This window comes from Triticum urartu, unplaced genomic scaffold (genome assembly GCF_003073215.2).
Source record: "Triticum urartu cultivar G1812 unplaced genomic scaffold, Tu2.1 TuUngrouped_contig_6856, whole genome shotgun sequence".
NCBI classification, from domain to species: Eukaryota; Viridiplantae; Streptophyta; class Magnoliopsida; order Poales; family Poaceae; genus Triticum; species Triticum urartu.
This window is the reverse complement of record NW_024117650.1, coordinates 1-15887: the sequence shown is the minus strand read 5'-3', so window position 1 is coordinate 15887 and position 15887 is coordinate 1. Positions and strand designations below refer to the sequence as shown.

The window sequence follows — 15887 nt, the reverse complement described above, 5'->3', positions numbered from 1 at the left end:
TTTTCAGTGGCGTGTTGTATTCGGATTTGTATCTCTGATCGTTGCTTTATATATAAATCGGGGCGAAAGCCTTTTTCGCTGAACTCTTGACTCTTCATAACATCGCTGGCCTGTTTCAGTTGCATGCATGCAATTCATCTAGTAATGCTAACAAATGTACAGGTGTTCAAGCGCACAAACCTCTTCGTGGCCCCAAAATGCTTACATTTTCTGTGAGATATTAAGCATATATATGTTGTCGCCATTGAGTGTCAAGATAATAGTTGAACAGGCATGGTTCTAAGGTTTTTGGACAAATATGTTGGTAAATTTCGTCACGAATTCTTAGCTGAATGAGTTTTTTTAGTGTATAGGGTTGTAATGGATTTTACTGGCGTTCGTATACAATGTAAGAGGGGCGAAGAAACAAACAAAAATATAGTACCATGCCTTGATGAGGCAAAATATTTCTATTTTACAGTATAGATTTTATTGTTGTTAATGTGTTAACATTAGGATATGGTATCTCATAAATTCATGATGCTCAATCCAATAATTATCTCCCATCGAACATAAAATAAAATTATGCAGAAGATACCAGCATATAATTTATTTTCATATGTGCATATGGATTATTTTTGTTGTTAAGAACATTTTTTATTTCATTCTTTAACTTAATCTATCCATGAAAATTAGCTATATGATTTTAGCAGCACTGCAAAATTATCATATATGAATAAGAATAAGAAGGTAGATACATACCAAAATAATAACTGAGCTTATGATGGACAGCATTTGCATCTTTGAAGGGAATCTTGCGCAACCATCAACCATGTGGCTTCGACCTGGCTAATCAAGATTGTGTACTAATCAAGAATCTTAAGGTACAGATAAAAAAGAATCTTAAGGTAATGTTAACTTGTAAAAAAACTTACATGTAGGTCTATAATCATTTTACTGTTAACATTTACCACAAAAAAGACCAATAACAAAAACCTAGCAACTACATGATGGATTCACATCATACACATTTCCTCTTGTCATGCATATATTCATCACAAAGCCCAAAGAGATTTTATCAATATCGCAAAATCTGAGATGGATCGAAACTTTGGTCTTTGTTTCTATAATTTCTGTACGTTTGTACTCTATACATATGGCAAAACTGTCTCAAGATCGGATCATCCTCAAAAAGGCGGATGCCAATCACAGTGAGTAGAGTGATGTGTAGTATCTATGAGCTAAGAATGTTTAGAAGAGAAACTCTGTTCTGGACTAATTTCCTAAACAGATTTCCTGCTCCATTCTGAAGATCTTGGATGCTGCACTCTAACTCCTGCAATTTCTCCTCCTCGCAAACAACGGCCTTCTTCTTGTAAAATGCCTTGCAGACAAGAGACTGCTTTGGCATTTCAATTTGCTTCGACAAGAGATGGAGTGTGGACTCCAGCAGAGACACAGAGATCTCTCTAGCCTTGGCCAACAGCATGACCATGCTACAATCTGCAGGAGCCTTCTTCGCAGTCTTCTTGAAAAGATTCTTTGACTTCTTCACCAAGCGGGTGTAGGATTGGATCTTGGCCTGAGTAGCTGCGTCATCACCTTTCCTTACAGCCAATTGCAGCTCTTGGATGATGGCCTTCATCTCGACGAAGATCTCTTGCATGGCGTTGCAGAGATCTAGCAGCTCAAGAGAACCGTCTATTTCTCCATCCAACATGCTCCTCCCAGCAGAGGAGCAAACTTGGTTGGTTGGTAGGCAGATGATTTCTTCAAGACCATCGTAGATGTTTGCAAGAGTCCTGAGACCATCGCACATCGTGCTGATGGAATTAGAGGAAGAGGTGCAGCATCATCTCCTTTTCGTAGAGCCAGTTGAAGCTCTTGGATGATGACCATCATCTCAGTGAAGGTCTCTTGCATGGTGCTGCAGAGATCTAAGAGCTCAATGGAGCATCCCATCTCTCCATCCAACATGTTCCTCTTCTGGGAGGAGCAAACTTGGTTGCTTAGTAGGCAGATAATCTCTTCAAGACCATCGTAGATGTTTGCAAGACTCCTAAGACCATCGCACATCGTGCTGATGGAACTGGAGGAAGAGAGGCTTGCTTCTAGGTGGTGGAGCTCTTCCTCGACTTCGGTCTCACTGACGTGAGGCCTAGAAGGCAAACTTATCGATCTTTGGTGGAAAGCCATATCTGAGCTTGAAGCTTATCGCTGTCTTGTGGTGAATGAGAGGAGGAGAAGCAGAAAATAAGAGCTTCTTGTTTGATGTATACACCAGTCCGCTGCCGCCTATTTATACAGAAGATGTGTACAGCTGTGTTGTAGCATCTGATAGGTAGACAGGAAGAATCATGCCATTGCATCTCCCACATGTTGTCTGCTATGCCTTGAGATCTGCCAGAAGCGTAGAGATCACAACGCTAAAGTCTTCTCATGTTTAGTACACTGTTTTCTGTGCCTACTGTCCTTGAGATGAGTCATCACATTATCTTGTTCCAGCAATTGGCAGCAAGAACCAATCAAAAAGATGCGGTTTAATCTGACGGTGGATCTTGGCATAATTGCACGCCCATGCCATTATTTAATGGATCGCTAACCTAGCAATTAGCTGTAACATGCCTTTTAATAAGGTATTTTCCTTGGTGGGCACTGCTGTGTATCAAAGTTAGAGCCTCGACGGTCGGAGCATGTTTAGGCCACGGAAACAAGATTCATGTTAGTGGTTCAGCGTGTTCCCCATTTTTTCAGTTTGAGGCTTTCAGCCACCCACCGTGTGAGTAGCATGACAATTTCATATCTAACCACTACACAGACAAGCTTTTGTTGTGTGTCTTTTTTTTCAATGTTTTTGTACAATCCAATTACCTTTTAGTTGTACTAACTTATTCTCGGACATCCGCAAAAAGCTTGGTTCTAGGGTAAATGCTTTTTTTTCTTCAATGCATAAATGATATAGATGTCGACGATGTTTAAAGTTTGAGTGCGCTAATTATGCCAGACTGCACAGCCATGGGTGGCGGAGGACAAGAAAATTGATTGATTTGCTAAGTACAAGTGGAGGCCATTTGACTAACCATGGGCTTCAAAATAGACTACTAGGATCACAAACACATCTACAAGGAAGAAATGGTCAAATGGATCAAAACTTTTCTTTCTCTTTCTATGGTACCATGTACATTTGTACAGTATAGTGTATACTTGTGCGAAAATTGTATGAAGATCAGCTATTCCTTAAAAGCCGGATGCCAATCGGAGGACGTCAAGACTCAAGAGTGACTTGGGAGTATCTATGAGCTAAGGATGTTGAGTAGAGAAACTCTGCTCTGGACTAATTTCCTGAACAGATGCCCTGCTCCACTCTCGAGATCGCCGATACTGCACTCTAACTCCGACAATTGCTCCTCCTTGCAAAAGACCGCCTTCTTTTTGTGAAATGCCTTGTAAACAAGAGATTGTTTGGGCATTTCGATTTGCTTCGACAACAGATGGAGTGTGCACTCCAGGAGAGAGGCAGAGACCTCCCTGGCCTTAGCCAGTAGCATGACCATCTTGCAGTGTGCAGGACTCTTCTTCGTGTTCTTCTTGAGAAGATTCTTGGCCTTCTTCACCAAGCAGGTGTAAGATTGGATCTTGGCTTGAGTAGCTGCATCATCCCCTTTCCTTAGGGCCACTTGCAGCTCTTGGATGATGGTCTTCATCTCGACCAAGATCTCTTGCATGGCGCTGCAGAGATCTAGCAGCTCGAGAGAACCTTCCATTTCTCCATCCAATATGTTCCTCTGCTGGGAGGAGCAAACTTGGTTGCTTGGTAGGCAAATAATCTCTTCAAGAACATCGTAGATGTTTGCAAGTCTCCTGAGACCATCGCGCATTGTGCTGATGGAATTAGAGGAAGGGATGCTTGCTTCTAGGCTCTGAAGCTCTAGCTCGACTTCGGTCTCACTGGCGTGAGGCCTAGAAGACAAACTGATCGATCTTTGGTGGAAAGCCATATCTGAGCTTGAAGCTTTACTCTGTATTGCAGGTGATGAGAGTTGAAGAAAAGAACAGTTTTGGGTTGATGTGTCTACTGCTCTGTTGAGGCCTATTTATACAGAAATGTACAAGCAGTAGCATTTGATTGGTAGACACTAAGAATCATGCCAGTACATCTCCCAGATGCTGTCTGCTTGCTATGTCTTGAGATCTGGCAGAAGTATAGAGATCGCAACACTAAAGTCTTCTCATGTTTAGTACATTGTTTTGTGTGTCTACTGTCCTTGAGATGAGCCATCACATAATCATGTTCCAATAATTGGCAGCAAGAACCAGCAGGGAGGTTTAGTCTGATGGTGGATCTTGGCATAATTGCACGCTCAAGCCATTATTTAAAATATCGCTAACTTAGCATCTAGCTTTATCATGCCTTTATAAATTATTTTCCTTGGTGGGCACTCTTGCAAATAAAAGTTAAAGCCTCTGCGACTGGAGCTGGCATGTTTAGGCCATGGAAACAAGATCCACTGCTCAAGATCTATCATCGGTTTCGCATTATCCTCATTTTTTTCAGTTTGAAGCTTACAGAAAGAAGATTTTGATATACAGAGTGCCTTCGAGAGCTAAGTTTTTATTTCTAAACACCTAGTTTGGGTTTAGCTTTCTCGGTTTAGCTTCATAGCTGTTCTCTTGTATAGCTGCACAGTTAGATAGATAGATAGCTTTTTTTATTTCTTTTCCTTTTACTTACTTGTATATACTTTATATAAAATTTATAAAAATTCTGTGGAAAGAAACTCTTACAGTTTTGACAACCTGTTTTGTCAATGTTCTGTACAATCTTATTACCTCTTGGTCATACCAACTGATTCTCCAACATCAGCATCTTTATTTTTGGTGAAGTTGGAAGCATATAAAGCATCGATTGTTCTCTGTGTATTGAGAATCATTATATGGAGAGGAACAAAAGCTTTGTGCAGTGGCAAGTTTGGATTAGGTCTTGCTCCGACTACTGTTAATCCTAAAGAACAGGGAAAAGGCTGTGGTTCTACAGTAAATGCTTTTTTAATTCACCTTCCAAGCTTAAATGATATAGATGCGATGATGTTAAAATTTGAGTACACTAGTTTGGACCTTGTTGTATAAAATAAAAGAAAAGTTTGGACATTGTTGTATGAAACATGTATTCAATTGTAGTGCCAGACTGCACAGCCATGTGGTGGTGGTGGAGAATCTGGGTAATAAAATTGATTGATTCTGCTAACTACAAGTTGGTACCTTGTGACTTTGATCTGGCATGTTTCCTGCATAAGAAGCAAGATCCACTAGCCAAGGATATCGACATAAAGTATCACAAACGCATCGAAACTCTGCTCTGGACTAATTTCCTGAACAGATGTCCTGCTCCGCTCTCGAGATCGCCCATACTGCACTCTAGCCCTGACAATTGCTCCTCCTTGCAAACCACTGCCTTCTTTTTCTGAAATGCCTTGAAAACAAGAGACTGTTTAGGCATTTCGATTTGCTTCGACAAGAGACGGAGTGTGGACTCCAGGAGAGACACCGAGATCTCTCTAGCCTTGGCCAACAGCATGACCATGCTACAATCTGCAGGAGCCTTCTTCGCGGTTTTCTTGAAAAGATTCTTGGACTTCTTCACCAAGCGGGTGTAAGATTGGATCTTGGCTTGAGTAGTTGCATCATCACCTTTCCTTAGAGCCACTTGCAGCTCTTGGATGATGGCCTTCATCTCGACGAAGATCTCTTGCATGACGCTGCAGAGATCTAGCAGCTCGAGAGAACCTTCCATTTCTCCATCCAACATGCTCCTCTGCTGGGCTGAGCAAACTTGGTTGCTTGGTAGGCAAATAATCTCTTCAAGAGCATCGTAGATGTTTGCAAGACTCCTGAGATCATCGCACATCGTGCTGATGGAAGTGGAGGAAGAGATGCTTGCTTCTAGGCTCTGAAGCTCTAGCTCGACTTCGGTCTCACTGACGTGAGGCCTAGAAGGCAAACTTGTCGATCTTTGGTGGAAAGCCATATCTGAGCTTGAAGGTTATCGCTGCCTTGTGGTTGATGAGAGGAGGAGAAGAGCAGAGAGTAAGAGCTTCTTGTTTGATGTATCTACCCGTTCTGCTGCCGCCTATTTATACAGAAGATGTGTACAGCTGTATTGTAGCATCTGATTGGTAGACATGAAGAATCATGCCATTACATCGGCCACATGCTGTCTGCTATGCCTTGACATCTGGCAGACGCATAGAGATCGCAACACTAAAGTCTTCTCATGTTTAGTACATTTTGTTTTCTGTGCCTAGTGTCCTTGAGATGAGGCATCACAATATCATGTTCCAGCAATTGGCAACAAGAAGCAATCAAAAAGATGTGGTTTAGTCTGATGGTCGATTTCAGCATAATTGCACGCCCATGCAATTACTTAATGGGTTGCTAACCTAACATTGAGCTGTGACATACCTGTATTTAATAAGGTATTTTCCTTGGTGGGCACTCTTGCAAATTACAGGTTAAAGCCTCAACAGTCAGAGCTGGCATGTTTAGGCCATGGAAACAAGATCCACTGCAAAAGATCCATGTTAGCGGTTCTTTTCCTTGGTGGGCACTCTTGCAAATTACAGGTTAAAGCCTCAACAGTCAGAGCTGGCATGTTTAGGCCATGGAAACAAGATCCACTGCAAAATATCCATGTTAGCGTTTCAGCATGTTATCCCCATATTCTGTTTTCAGCTTGAGGCTTTCAGCCACCCACCGTGTGAGCGGCATGACCATTTAATATCTAACCTCTTAGTCGTACTAACTGATTCTCAGAGACCCCGGGAATGAGCATATAAAGTGACGAAAAAGTTTGTGCACTGGCAAGTTTGGATTATGTCTTTCTCAGATTATTGTTAATACTGTAGAATATGCAAAAAGTTGTGGTTCTGGAGTAAATGTTTTTTTCTTATTTTGACACCTTCAATGCTTAAATGATATACTCAGTTGTAGTGCCAGAGTAGTGCACAGCCATGTGGTGGTGGTGGGGAATCTGGATAGTAAAATTGATCGATTGGGACCTTGTGACTTTGATCTGGCATGTTTCATGCATAAGGAACAAGATCCACTAACCATGGGCATCAAAAACTGCTCCTCCTTGCAAAAGACCGCCTTCTTTTTGTGAAATGCCTTGTAAACAAGAGATTGTTTGGGCATTTCGATTTGCTTCGACAACAGATGGAGTGTGCACTCCAGGAGAGAGGCAGAGACCTCCCTGGCCTTGGCCAATAGCATGACCATCCTGCAATCTGCAGGAGCCTTCTTCGTGGCCTTCTTGAAATGGTTCCTGGCCTTCTTCGCCAAGTGGGTGTAAGACTGGATCTTGGCTTGAGCAGCTGCAACATCCCCTTTCCTTAGAGCCACTTGCAGCTCTTGGATGATGGCCTTCATCTCGACGAAGATCTCTTGCATGGCACCGCAGAGATCTAGGAGCACGAGAGAACCTTCCATTTCTCCATCCAATATGTTCCTCTGCTGAGAGGAACAAACTTGGTTGCTTGGTAGGCAAATAATGTCTTCAAGAGCATCGTAGATGTTTGCAAGACTCCTGAGACCATCGCACATCCTGCTGATGGAATTGGAGGAAGAGATGCTTGCTTCTAGGCTGTGGAGTTCTTGCTCGACTTCGGTCTCACTGACGTGAGGCCTAGAAGGCAAACTTGTCGTTCTTTGGTGGAAAGCCATGTCTGAGCTTGAAGATTTGCTCTGTATTGTGGTCGAAGAGAGGAAGAAGGAAGAGCTTCTAGTTTGATGTATCTACCGTTCCGCTGACGCCTATTTATACAAATAAGTGCACAGATGTACTGTAGCATCTGATTAGTAGACATGAAGAATCATGCCATTACATCTCCATGATATTGTCTGCTATGCCTTGAGATCTGCCAGCAGTGTATTGGTTACAACACCAAAGTCGTCTCATGTTCACTACATTTTATATTGTGGTCTGCTACCCTCGAGATGAACCGTCTCATTGCAGTGTTCCACTTATAGCAGCAAGGGCTAATTAAGAATGGTATAATTTGATGGTGGGTCAGACATAATTGCACGCTCAAGCTATTATTTAGACGAATGCTGCTGGCTACCAGCATGCTCTACATTTGTTGGATATATTCGTGATAACCTCAAGATTTGGAGCAGGCATTTTTATGTGCTGGAGAAACACGGAGCTCTTTATTTTTTTTTACATTCTCTCTTTTTCCTTTTCAGGCCATTGCTTCTGTTGCCAGTCAAATGGTTCGGTTCTGTGAATGAAAGATTTGTCACTTGCCACATCACAAAGTATGGATGCTAACAAATCCTGTTTGCTGGTCAGTTTGAGGCTTTTGCGTTTTCTCAACCAAAAAAATACGGTAGAATGCTGCAAATTTTGTAAGTGGGTGTTTTACCCAGGTCTGGTCATCCAATGGGTTAGTTTGGGAGGTCAAATTTCCATAAGGTTACATTGTTTCACTTTTACAGTCTTCCTGGACACAGAAAATTCAAGACTTGATTATTTTCCTTTTTTCTCTACTGTTTAATTTTTTTAGCAATGCAGTTTCAATGAGCATGTATGTTTTCTAAAGGTCAGAGATAGAAACTAATACATCTCATGGAATTAGAACAACCTACTTGTAGGTATACTGTGTCAACTTACTTGGTTTGATTACCGAATATATAACGGATTGATACAATCAAGAAAAGCTTAGCAGATCATCCAAGAAATGATTGAAATAAATAGAATGTTGTAAAGTATAAGACTCCTGAGCCCTTTAATTGAAAAGTCTTGAACTGTCAAGTAACTGCACAAGATTAAGAAGCCAAAGAAATGGAAGTGTTGTTTCAGAAAGATACCTTTGTTTGCTTGAACTCTGAACTTCCCATCTTCAGAAGCTGACCGAGCAGGTATTTGGATTATAAGTTTATAACACATACTCATCATCCAGAATTCCCGTGGAGATGGCGCATGAGAAGAACCAGATATGAAGGAAACCATGGATTTTCAGAATTACTCAGAAGTACAATGCTTTTTAAATATTTCAACCATTTCAGACAGAACAAAACATCTGAGATCACTTGGTAACTGACAGAAAATCAAATAATTCTTTGTTGCAACTGACTTTTCTCCTTACAACAAAATATAGTACATTCCTTAATCAACAAGCTCCCTCCAGCTAGTAGTAGTTGCAATATCTGCAGAAACAGTAAATCAAACAGATGAGAAGCTGCGAAAAATGAGGATGCATTATGCAGGCTCTTGGTGTATACTTTGAGAAGGAAAGCAAGCAAAACTAGCGCATCTATATAGGTATATATATAACACAGTTTTCTAAGAATGGCATCGGCAGCGCTTGTTCAACTAAAGACAGTTTCTCTTCACAAAAGCAAGGTACATAGCTGATTCTACTCTGAAACCTGAATACAGGAGACAAACATGAATTGGTAAAAACAGGCATGTGCATGTCTAGTAAAAGCGGCAATATGCAGTACATCATATTGATACATAATAAATTAGTTCCAGCCCAAGATCCATGCCCGCCAATTCTTTCAAGCAGGGGAAAGAGGAGAATCAGGGGCGCTCAACACAAGAATCAGAAGGGAGAGATGGCCTCACCTCATCCGGTTGCCTACATCACGTTTTGTGTCACTGGCGTGGATCAGGCCATGATCCTGGCTATATCCAGCCTAACCAAAAGAGGCCTTATTTGGATTACCCTCCCGGCGCTGATCTCAACCAGAAACTCTGGCATTTACATGTTGCTCATTTCTACACAAATCCTTTGAAGCATAAGAGCGAACTGTGGCAGGCCTGCACAAGTGCGCTGATTCATAACTCGGGGCATCCTTCAGACTCTTGCTTACAAAAGCGCCCTTCGCGGGGGCAGTGTAGATGACCAAGCATAACTTTATATTATTGGCATTTTCTCAAGAGATTTCAAAGGTTGACTCAAATTAACCTGGTTGGTATAAACAATTGAGTAGCATAATTGAATGTTACTTCCTTTAGAGGGCACTTCTTTCTAAGCATATCCACAACCTCCTCTGCTTCCTTCCATCGTTCAGCTCTACATGAACCCTTCAATGTAGAATTATAGGAAACGGCACCAGGCTTGCACGACATAGTGCTTAATAACTTGCGGGCATCATCCGGACAGCCTTGTTCAGAAAAGCCATTGTTAAGAGCATTGTATATGAAAATATCAGGTGTACTTTCCGGTCAAAAAAAATATCAGGTGTACTTCCATACTTTGGCATTTGCTCGAGCACCTAGATTGCACAATCGACAAGCCCTTTTTGGCACAAGGAATTGATTAGTATATTGATGTCACTTCATTTGGCGGACAATCCTTTCTGGCCATCTCGGATATCAGCTCCCCAGCTTCCTCCCATCGCGCAGCTCTGCACAAACCCTTTGCCACAGCACTGAAACAAAAAATACCAGGCTTACATGGCCTGCTTTGAAATTACTCAATGGCCGATTCCACAAGCCCTTGTTTAGAAAGGCTATTAATAAGGCTACTGTACATGACAATATCAGTGCAAAAGGTTGGATTACACTTTGCTCAGATTATTCTTAATCCTGTAGGACATGCAAAAGGTTGTGCTTCTAAGATAAATGTTTTTGTTGTTTTTTCACCTTAAATGCTTAAATGATATAGATGTCGACGATGTTAAAACTTGAGAGTACTAGTTTAGACTTTGCTATAAATTCTAGTGCCAGACTGCACAGCCATGTGGACATGTGGTGGTGGTAAAGAATCTGGATAATAAAATTGATTGATTCTGCTAACAGCAAGTTGAGACCTTGTGACTTTGATCTGGCATGTTTCATGCACAAGAAGCAAGATCCACTAACTAAGGACATTAAAATAAAGTATAGTAGACTCACAAAACACACATCAAGCATGAAATGGTGAAATGGATCAAAACTTCTGTTTCTCTTTCTATAGTATCATTTACATTTATACTATCTCGTGTATAAATATGGGAAAACTGTATGAAGATCAGCTATTCCTTAAAAGGTGGATGCCAATCAGAGTGTCAAGAGTGACTTGGGAGTATCTACGAGCTAAGGATGTTGAGTAGAGAAACTCTGCTCTGGACTAATTTCCTGAACAGATGTCCTACTCCGCTCTCGAGATCTCCGATACTGCACTCTAGCCCTGACAATTGCTCCTCCTTGCAAACAGCTGCCTTCTTCTTGTGAAATGCCTTGGACACAAGAGACTGTTTAGGCATTTCGATTTGCTTTGACAAGAGATGGAGTGTGGACTCCAGCAGAGAGACAGAGATCTCTCTGGCCTTGGCCAACAGCATGACTATCCTGCAAGCTGCAGGAGCCTTCTTCGCAGTCTTCTTGAAATGTTTCTTGGCCTTCTTTACCAAGCGGGTGTAAGATTGGATCTTGGCTTGAGAGGCGGCATCCTCGCCTTTCCTTAGAGCCACTTGCAGCTCTTGGATGATAGCCTTCATCTCGACGAAGATCTCTTGCATGGCGCTGCAGAGATCTAGCAGCTCGAGAGAACCTTCAATTTCACCATCCAATATGTTCCTCTGCTGGGAGGAGCAAACTTGGTTGCTTGGTAGGCAAATCATCTCTTCAAGAGCATCATAGATGTTTGCAAGACTCCTGAGACCAACGCACATCGTGCTGATGGAATTGGAGGAAGAGATGCTTGCTTCTAGGCTGTGGAGTTCTTGCTCGACTTCAGTCTCACTGACGTGAGCCCTAGAAGGAAAACTTGTCGATCTTTGGTGGAAAGCCATCTCTGAGCTTTAAGCTTTTCTCTGTATTGTGGTTGATGAGGAGGAGAAGCAGAAAAGAAGAGCTTCTTGTTTGATGTATGTACAGTTCTGCTACCGTCTATTTATACAGAAGAAGTGTACCGCAGTGATGTAGCATCTGATTGGGAGACATGAAGAATCATGCCATTACATCTCCCTGATGCTGTCTGCTTGCTATGTCTTGAGATCTGGCAGAAGCATAGAGATCACAACACTAAAGTCGTCTCATGTTCACTAGTTTTTTATTATGTCTGCTGTCCTCGAGATGAACCATCACATTGTCATGTTCCACTTATTGGCAGCAAGGGCTAATAAAGAATGGTGTAGTTTTGTGGTGGATCTTGACACAATTGCATGCCCAAGCTGTTATCTAGTGGAATGCTGCTGGCTACCACATGTTCTTCATTTAATCAGGCATGTTTTGTTTTGTTGGATACTCATGGTTTAGAGCTGGCATTTTTATCTATTGAAAAACAATATACAACGCACAAGGAACACAGAACTTTTATTGTTGTTCAACATTTTATCCCCATCTTTCGTTTGAGCCACCCAGTGTGAGTAGCATGGTTATATCGCATCAAACCATAGCACAGAAGGGGTTCTGAACTGTGCCCCTGCTCACCAGTCTTTTTTCGATGTTTTTCATACAATGCTATTTCTTTTTGGTAGACTAATTGATTCTCAAACATCGATGAGTTCTTTTTGGTGAAGTTTAGCATCCCAATAGGTTGTTTTTCCTTTTCAGGCTATTGCTTCTTTTGCCAGCCAAATGATTCGGTTCTGGAACTGAGACGTATGGATGCTAACAAATCCTGTTTACTATTGATTTTGAAGCTTTCTGTCATCATGTCTTAAAATAATTTCTAATGTTGATATAAACATAATCACATACCACCTCTCATTTCTAGAAGCCCATGGGTCAGTCTGTAATCATTTTCCTTTTTGGCCCATTTGGGGCATATTGTGTCTCTTCTAACTTTTCAATGGAATGAAACATGAGGAATTTGCGCTTTCCCAAAAACAGAAACATCAGAATGCTGAATATTTTGTAAGTTCATGTTTCAGTTTTACCCAAGTCTGATCATTCGTATGATGTGGTATAACTTAGAGCGCACTGTAAATTCTTTGCCGGATATAGAAATGGGGTAATCTCCAATGGATTAGTTTGGGAGGTCAAATTTCCATAAGATTACATTGTTTTACAGTCTTCCTGTACAGAGAACACAGCAGGCTCATTATTTTCCTTTCTACTATTCTGTTCAAATTTTAAGTTTGATTGCTGAATATATAATGGATTGATACAATCAAGAAAAGCATAGCGGATCATCGAAGAAATGATTGAAACAAAAAGAATATTGTAGAGCCTCACTTGAAAAGTCTAGAACTGTCAAGTAACTGCACAAGATTAAGGAGACAAAGAAATGGAAGTACTGTTTCAGAAAGATACCTTTGTTTGCTTGAACTCTGAACTTCCCATCTTCAGAAGCTGACCGAGCAGCTATTTGGATTCTAACACATATAGATCATCCAGAATTCCCATGGAAAAGGTACATGAGCAGAATCACCCAGATATGAATGAAACCATGAATTTTCAGAATTACTCAGAAGTACAATGCTTTTCAAAATTTTCAACCATTTCAGATAGAATAGAACATCTGAGCACACTTGGTAACTGACAAATAATTAGTTGTTGCAACTGAATTTTCTCCTTACGACAAAATATATTTTGTTCCTTAATCAAGAAGCTCCCTCCTGCTAGCAGTAGATGCAATATCTGCAGAAACAGTGAATCAAACAGATAAGAAGCTGCGAGAAAATAAGGATGCTTTAAGCAGGTGTATGCTTTGAGAAGGAAAGCAAGCAAAGCTGGCACATCTACATAACACGATGTTTTCTTGTAACATGAATGCTAAGAATGGCATTGGCAGCACTTGTTCAACTAAAGACAGTTTCTCTTCACAGAGCAAGTAAGGTACATAGCTGATTCTACTCTGAACCAATACAGGAGACGAACATGAATCAGTAAAAAGAAGCATGTCTACTAAAAGCGACAACATGCAGTACTAGTACATCATATCAATACAGAATAAGCAAGTTCCAGCCCAAGATCCATTCCCCCAATTCTTTCGAGCAGGGGAAGGGGGAGAATCAGGGGCAATCAACACAAAAATCAGAAGGAAGGGAGAGATGGAATCTCAAACCCTGGATTTTCGGAGGATTTAGGTACTTACAGGAGAGAACCAAGTCACAGTTGTCGTTGCCACCGGAGGTCATGTACGCAGAGAAGTAGGTGGGGGCACAGTTGTCTCAGTTCGGCTGTGCAAGTTGCAGAAAGAGGAGAAATGAAAAGTTTGCCAGAGAGATGTAGGCCTCCACCGCCTCCGTTGCCCACCTCATGTTTTCTGTCACGAGCATGGATCGAGCCACGATCCTGGCTAATTCTAGCCTAACCAAAAGAGGCCTTTTTTGGCTTGCCCTCTCGCGCTGATCTCAACCAGAAACTCTGGCATTATCCTGTTGCTCATTTGTACACAAATCCTTTGATGAAGCACAAGAGCAGACTGTGGCAGGCCTGCACAAGTGCACTGATTCATAACTCAGGGCATCCTTCAGGTTCTTGCTTACAAAATCGTCTTTGGCAGGGGAAGCGTAGATGGCAAAACGTAACTTCAGGATTGGCATTTTCTTAATATATTCAAAAGGTTGACTCAAGTTACCCTGTTTGGTACAAATAATCGATTAGCATACTTGAATGTTACTTCATTTGGAGGGCACTTCTTTCTAAGCATCTCAGCGACAACCTCCTCTGCTTCCTTCCATCGTTCAGCTCTGCATAAACCCTTCAATGCAGAATTATAGGACACGGCATCAGGCTTGCATGACATAGTGCTTAATATCTTGCGGGCATCATCGAGACGGCCTTGTTCAGAAAAGCCATTGATAAGGGCATTGTATGTGAAAATATCAGGTGTACTTCCGTACTTTGGCATTTGCTCGAACACCTCGATTGCACGATCAACGAGCCCCTTCTGGCACAGGGAATTGATCAGTATATTAAATGTGATTTCATTTGGGGGGCAATCCTTTCTAGCCATCTTAGATATAAGCTCCCCAGCATCCTCCCATCGCGCAGCTTTGCACAAACCCTTCAGCACAGCATTGTAGCCAAAGATATCAGGCTTGCATGGCATGCTTTGAAACAACTCAATGGCTGATTCGACAAGCCCTTGTTCAGAAAGGCCATTAATAAGGCTACTGTATGTGACAATATCAGGTGTGCATCCAAAGTTTGGCATTTGCTCAAACACTTCAATTGCGTAGTTTACCCGGCCACTCTGGCACAACGAATCAATGAGTATATTGAAAGTCATTTCAATTAAGGGACAATCCTCCCTAAGCATCTTCCCTATAAGATCCTCGGCATCATCCCATCGCTCAGCTCTGCATAAACCCTTCAACGCGGCATTAAAGCTAATGACGTCAGGACTGCATGGCATGCTGTTTAGTAACTTGAGCGCGTCCTCCACACGCCCTTGTTCCGAAAAGGAATAGATCAGCGTGTTGTAAATGACAACATCGGGTCTGCATCCATACTTGTGCATGTGCTCAAGAACTTCCATTGCACAGTCAACCAGCCCATTCTGGCACAAGCAACTGGTTAGCATGCTGAATGTCGCTTCATTCGGCAGGCAGTCTTTCGTAACCATGTCAGCAATCAGCCCTCCGACATCCTCCCAGCGCTGAGCGATGCACAAACCTTTCAGCGCGGCATTGTAACAAACAGTGTTGGGCTTGCAGAGCATGCCGCTGAGCAGCTCGATGGCGTCGTCCACACGCCCTTGCTCCGAGAACCCGTTCACCAGGGTGCTGTAAATGACAACATCAGGCGTGCATCCGTACCCGGGCATCCGGTCGAGCAGCTGAAGGGCGCGGTCGAGCAGCCCGTTCTGGCAGAAAGCGCGGATCTGCGTGGCGAACGTCACCTCGTTGGGAGGGCAATGGTTCCTGACCATCTCCGCCATGAGCTCCTCGGCGTCCCCCCACTGCCGGGCGCCGCAGAGGCCCATGAGCACGGTGTTGTAGGTGTAGGTGTCCGGCGCGACGGGCATGGA

The 15887-nt window shown here is 42.3% G+C and overlaps 6 protein-coding genes across 7 annotated transcripts; all 6 read right to left on the bottom strand.

Moving 5' to 3' along the window:
- Window positions 1–1078: 1078 nt before the first annotated feature.
- On the bottom strand, window positions 1079–2175 carry LOC125531175. The gene is made up of 2 exons (XM_048695591.1): window positions 2054–2175; window positions 1079–1802 (listed from the first exon to the last, which is right to left on the bottom strand). The coding sequence occupies exons 1-2, from the start codon at window positions 2173–2175 to the stop codon at window positions 1214–1216; spliced, it is 711 nt and encodes a 236-aa protein (XP_048551548.1). The 3' UTR covers window positions 1079–1213.
- A 1081-nt stretch (window positions 2176–3256) lies between these two features.
- Window positions 3257–5316, bottom strand: LOC125531174. The gene has a single exon (XM_048695590.1). The coding sequence runs from the start codon at window positions 3975–3977 to the stop codon at window positions 3273–3275; it is 705 nt and encodes a 234-aa protein (XP_048551547.1). The 5' UTR covers window positions 3978–5316; the 3' UTR covers window positions 3257–3272.
- Window positions 5312–6559, bottom strand: LOC125531171. The gene is made up of 2 exons (XM_048695585.1): window positions 6439–6559; window positions 5312–6285 (listed from the first exon to the last, which is right to left on the bottom strand). The coding sequence occupies exon 2, from the start codon at window positions 6002–6004 to the stop codon at window positions 5312–5314; it is 693 nt and encodes a 230-aa protein (XP_048551542.1). The 5' UTR covers window positions 6005–6285; window positions 6439–6559.
- A 49-nt stretch (window positions 6560–6608) lies between these two features.
- Window positions 6609–8838, bottom strand: LOC125531169. Its single transcript, XM_048695584.1, has 2 exons — window positions 7087–8838; window positions 6609–6653 (listed from the first exon to the last, which is right to left on the bottom strand). The coding sequence occupies exons 1-2, from the start codon at window positions 7696–7698 to the stop codon at window positions 6609–6611; spliced, it is 657 nt and encodes a 218-aa protein (XP_048551541.1). The 5' UTR covers window positions 7699–8838.
- A 160-nt stretch (window positions 8839–8998) lies between these two features.
- LOC125531172 (pentatricopeptide repeat-containing protein At1g09900-like) lies at window positions 8999–15884 on the bottom strand. 2 transcript variants are annotated; one of them, XM_048695586.1, is made up of 5 exons: window positions 14007–15884; window positions 13223–13549; window positions 10238–10443; window positions 9605–10146; window positions 8999–9183 (listed from the first exon to the last, which is right to left on the bottom strand). In XM_048695586.1, the coding sequence occupies exon 1, from the start codon at window positions 15882–15884 to the stop codon at window positions 14484–14486; it is 1401 nt and encodes a 466-aa protein (XP_048551543.1). In that variant the 3' UTR covers window positions 8999–9183; window positions 9605–10146; window positions 10238–10443; window positions 13223–13549; window positions 14007–14483. The 2 variants fall into 2 exon arrangements, with proteins under 2 accessions (XP_048551543.1, XP_048551544.1); XM_048695587.1 differs by having other exon boundaries at window positions 10238–10413.
- Window positions 10897–13214, bottom strand: LOC125531173. The gene has a single exon (XM_048695589.1). It carries the CDS (start codon window positions 11755–11757, stop codon window positions 11053–11055), a length of 705 nt encoding a protein of 234 aa, XP_048551546.1. The 5' UTR covers window positions 11758–13214; the 3' UTR covers window positions 10897–11052.
- Window positions 15885–15887: the final 3 nt, after the last annotated feature.

Coding starts and splice junctions, on each gene's coding strand:
- LOC125531175 (XM_048695591.1), bottom strand. CDS start 2,175: ATGGCTTTCCACCAAAGATCGATAAGTTTGCCTTCTAGGCCTCACGTC. Junction 1,803..2,053: donor TCCAGTTCCATCAGCACGAT/GTGCGATGGTCT, acceptor TAATTCCATCAG/CACGATGTGCGATGGTCTCA.
- LOC125531174 (XM_048695590.1), bottom strand. CDS start 3,977: ATGGCTTTCCACCAAAGATCGATCAGTTTGTCTTCTAGGCCTCACGCC.
- LOC125531171 (XM_048695585.1), bottom strand. CDS start 6,004: ATGGCTTTCCACCAAAGATCGACAAGTTTGCCTTCTAGGCCTCACGTC.
- LOC125531169 (XM_048695584.1), bottom strand. CDS start 7,698: ATGGCTTTCCACCAAAGAACGACAAGTTTGCCTTCTAGGCCTCACGTC. Junction 6,654..7,086: donor AGCAGTTTTTGATGCCCATG/GTTAGTGGATCT, acceptor GATATTTTGCAG/TGGATCTTGTTTCCATGGCC.
- LOC125531173 (XM_048695589.1), bottom strand. CDS start 11,757: ATGGCTTTCCACCAAAGATCGACAAGTTTTCCTTCTAGGGCTCACGTC.
- LOC125531172 (XM_048695586.1), bottom strand. CDS start 15,884: ATGCCCGTCGCGCCGGACACCTACACCTACAACACCGTGCTCATGGGC.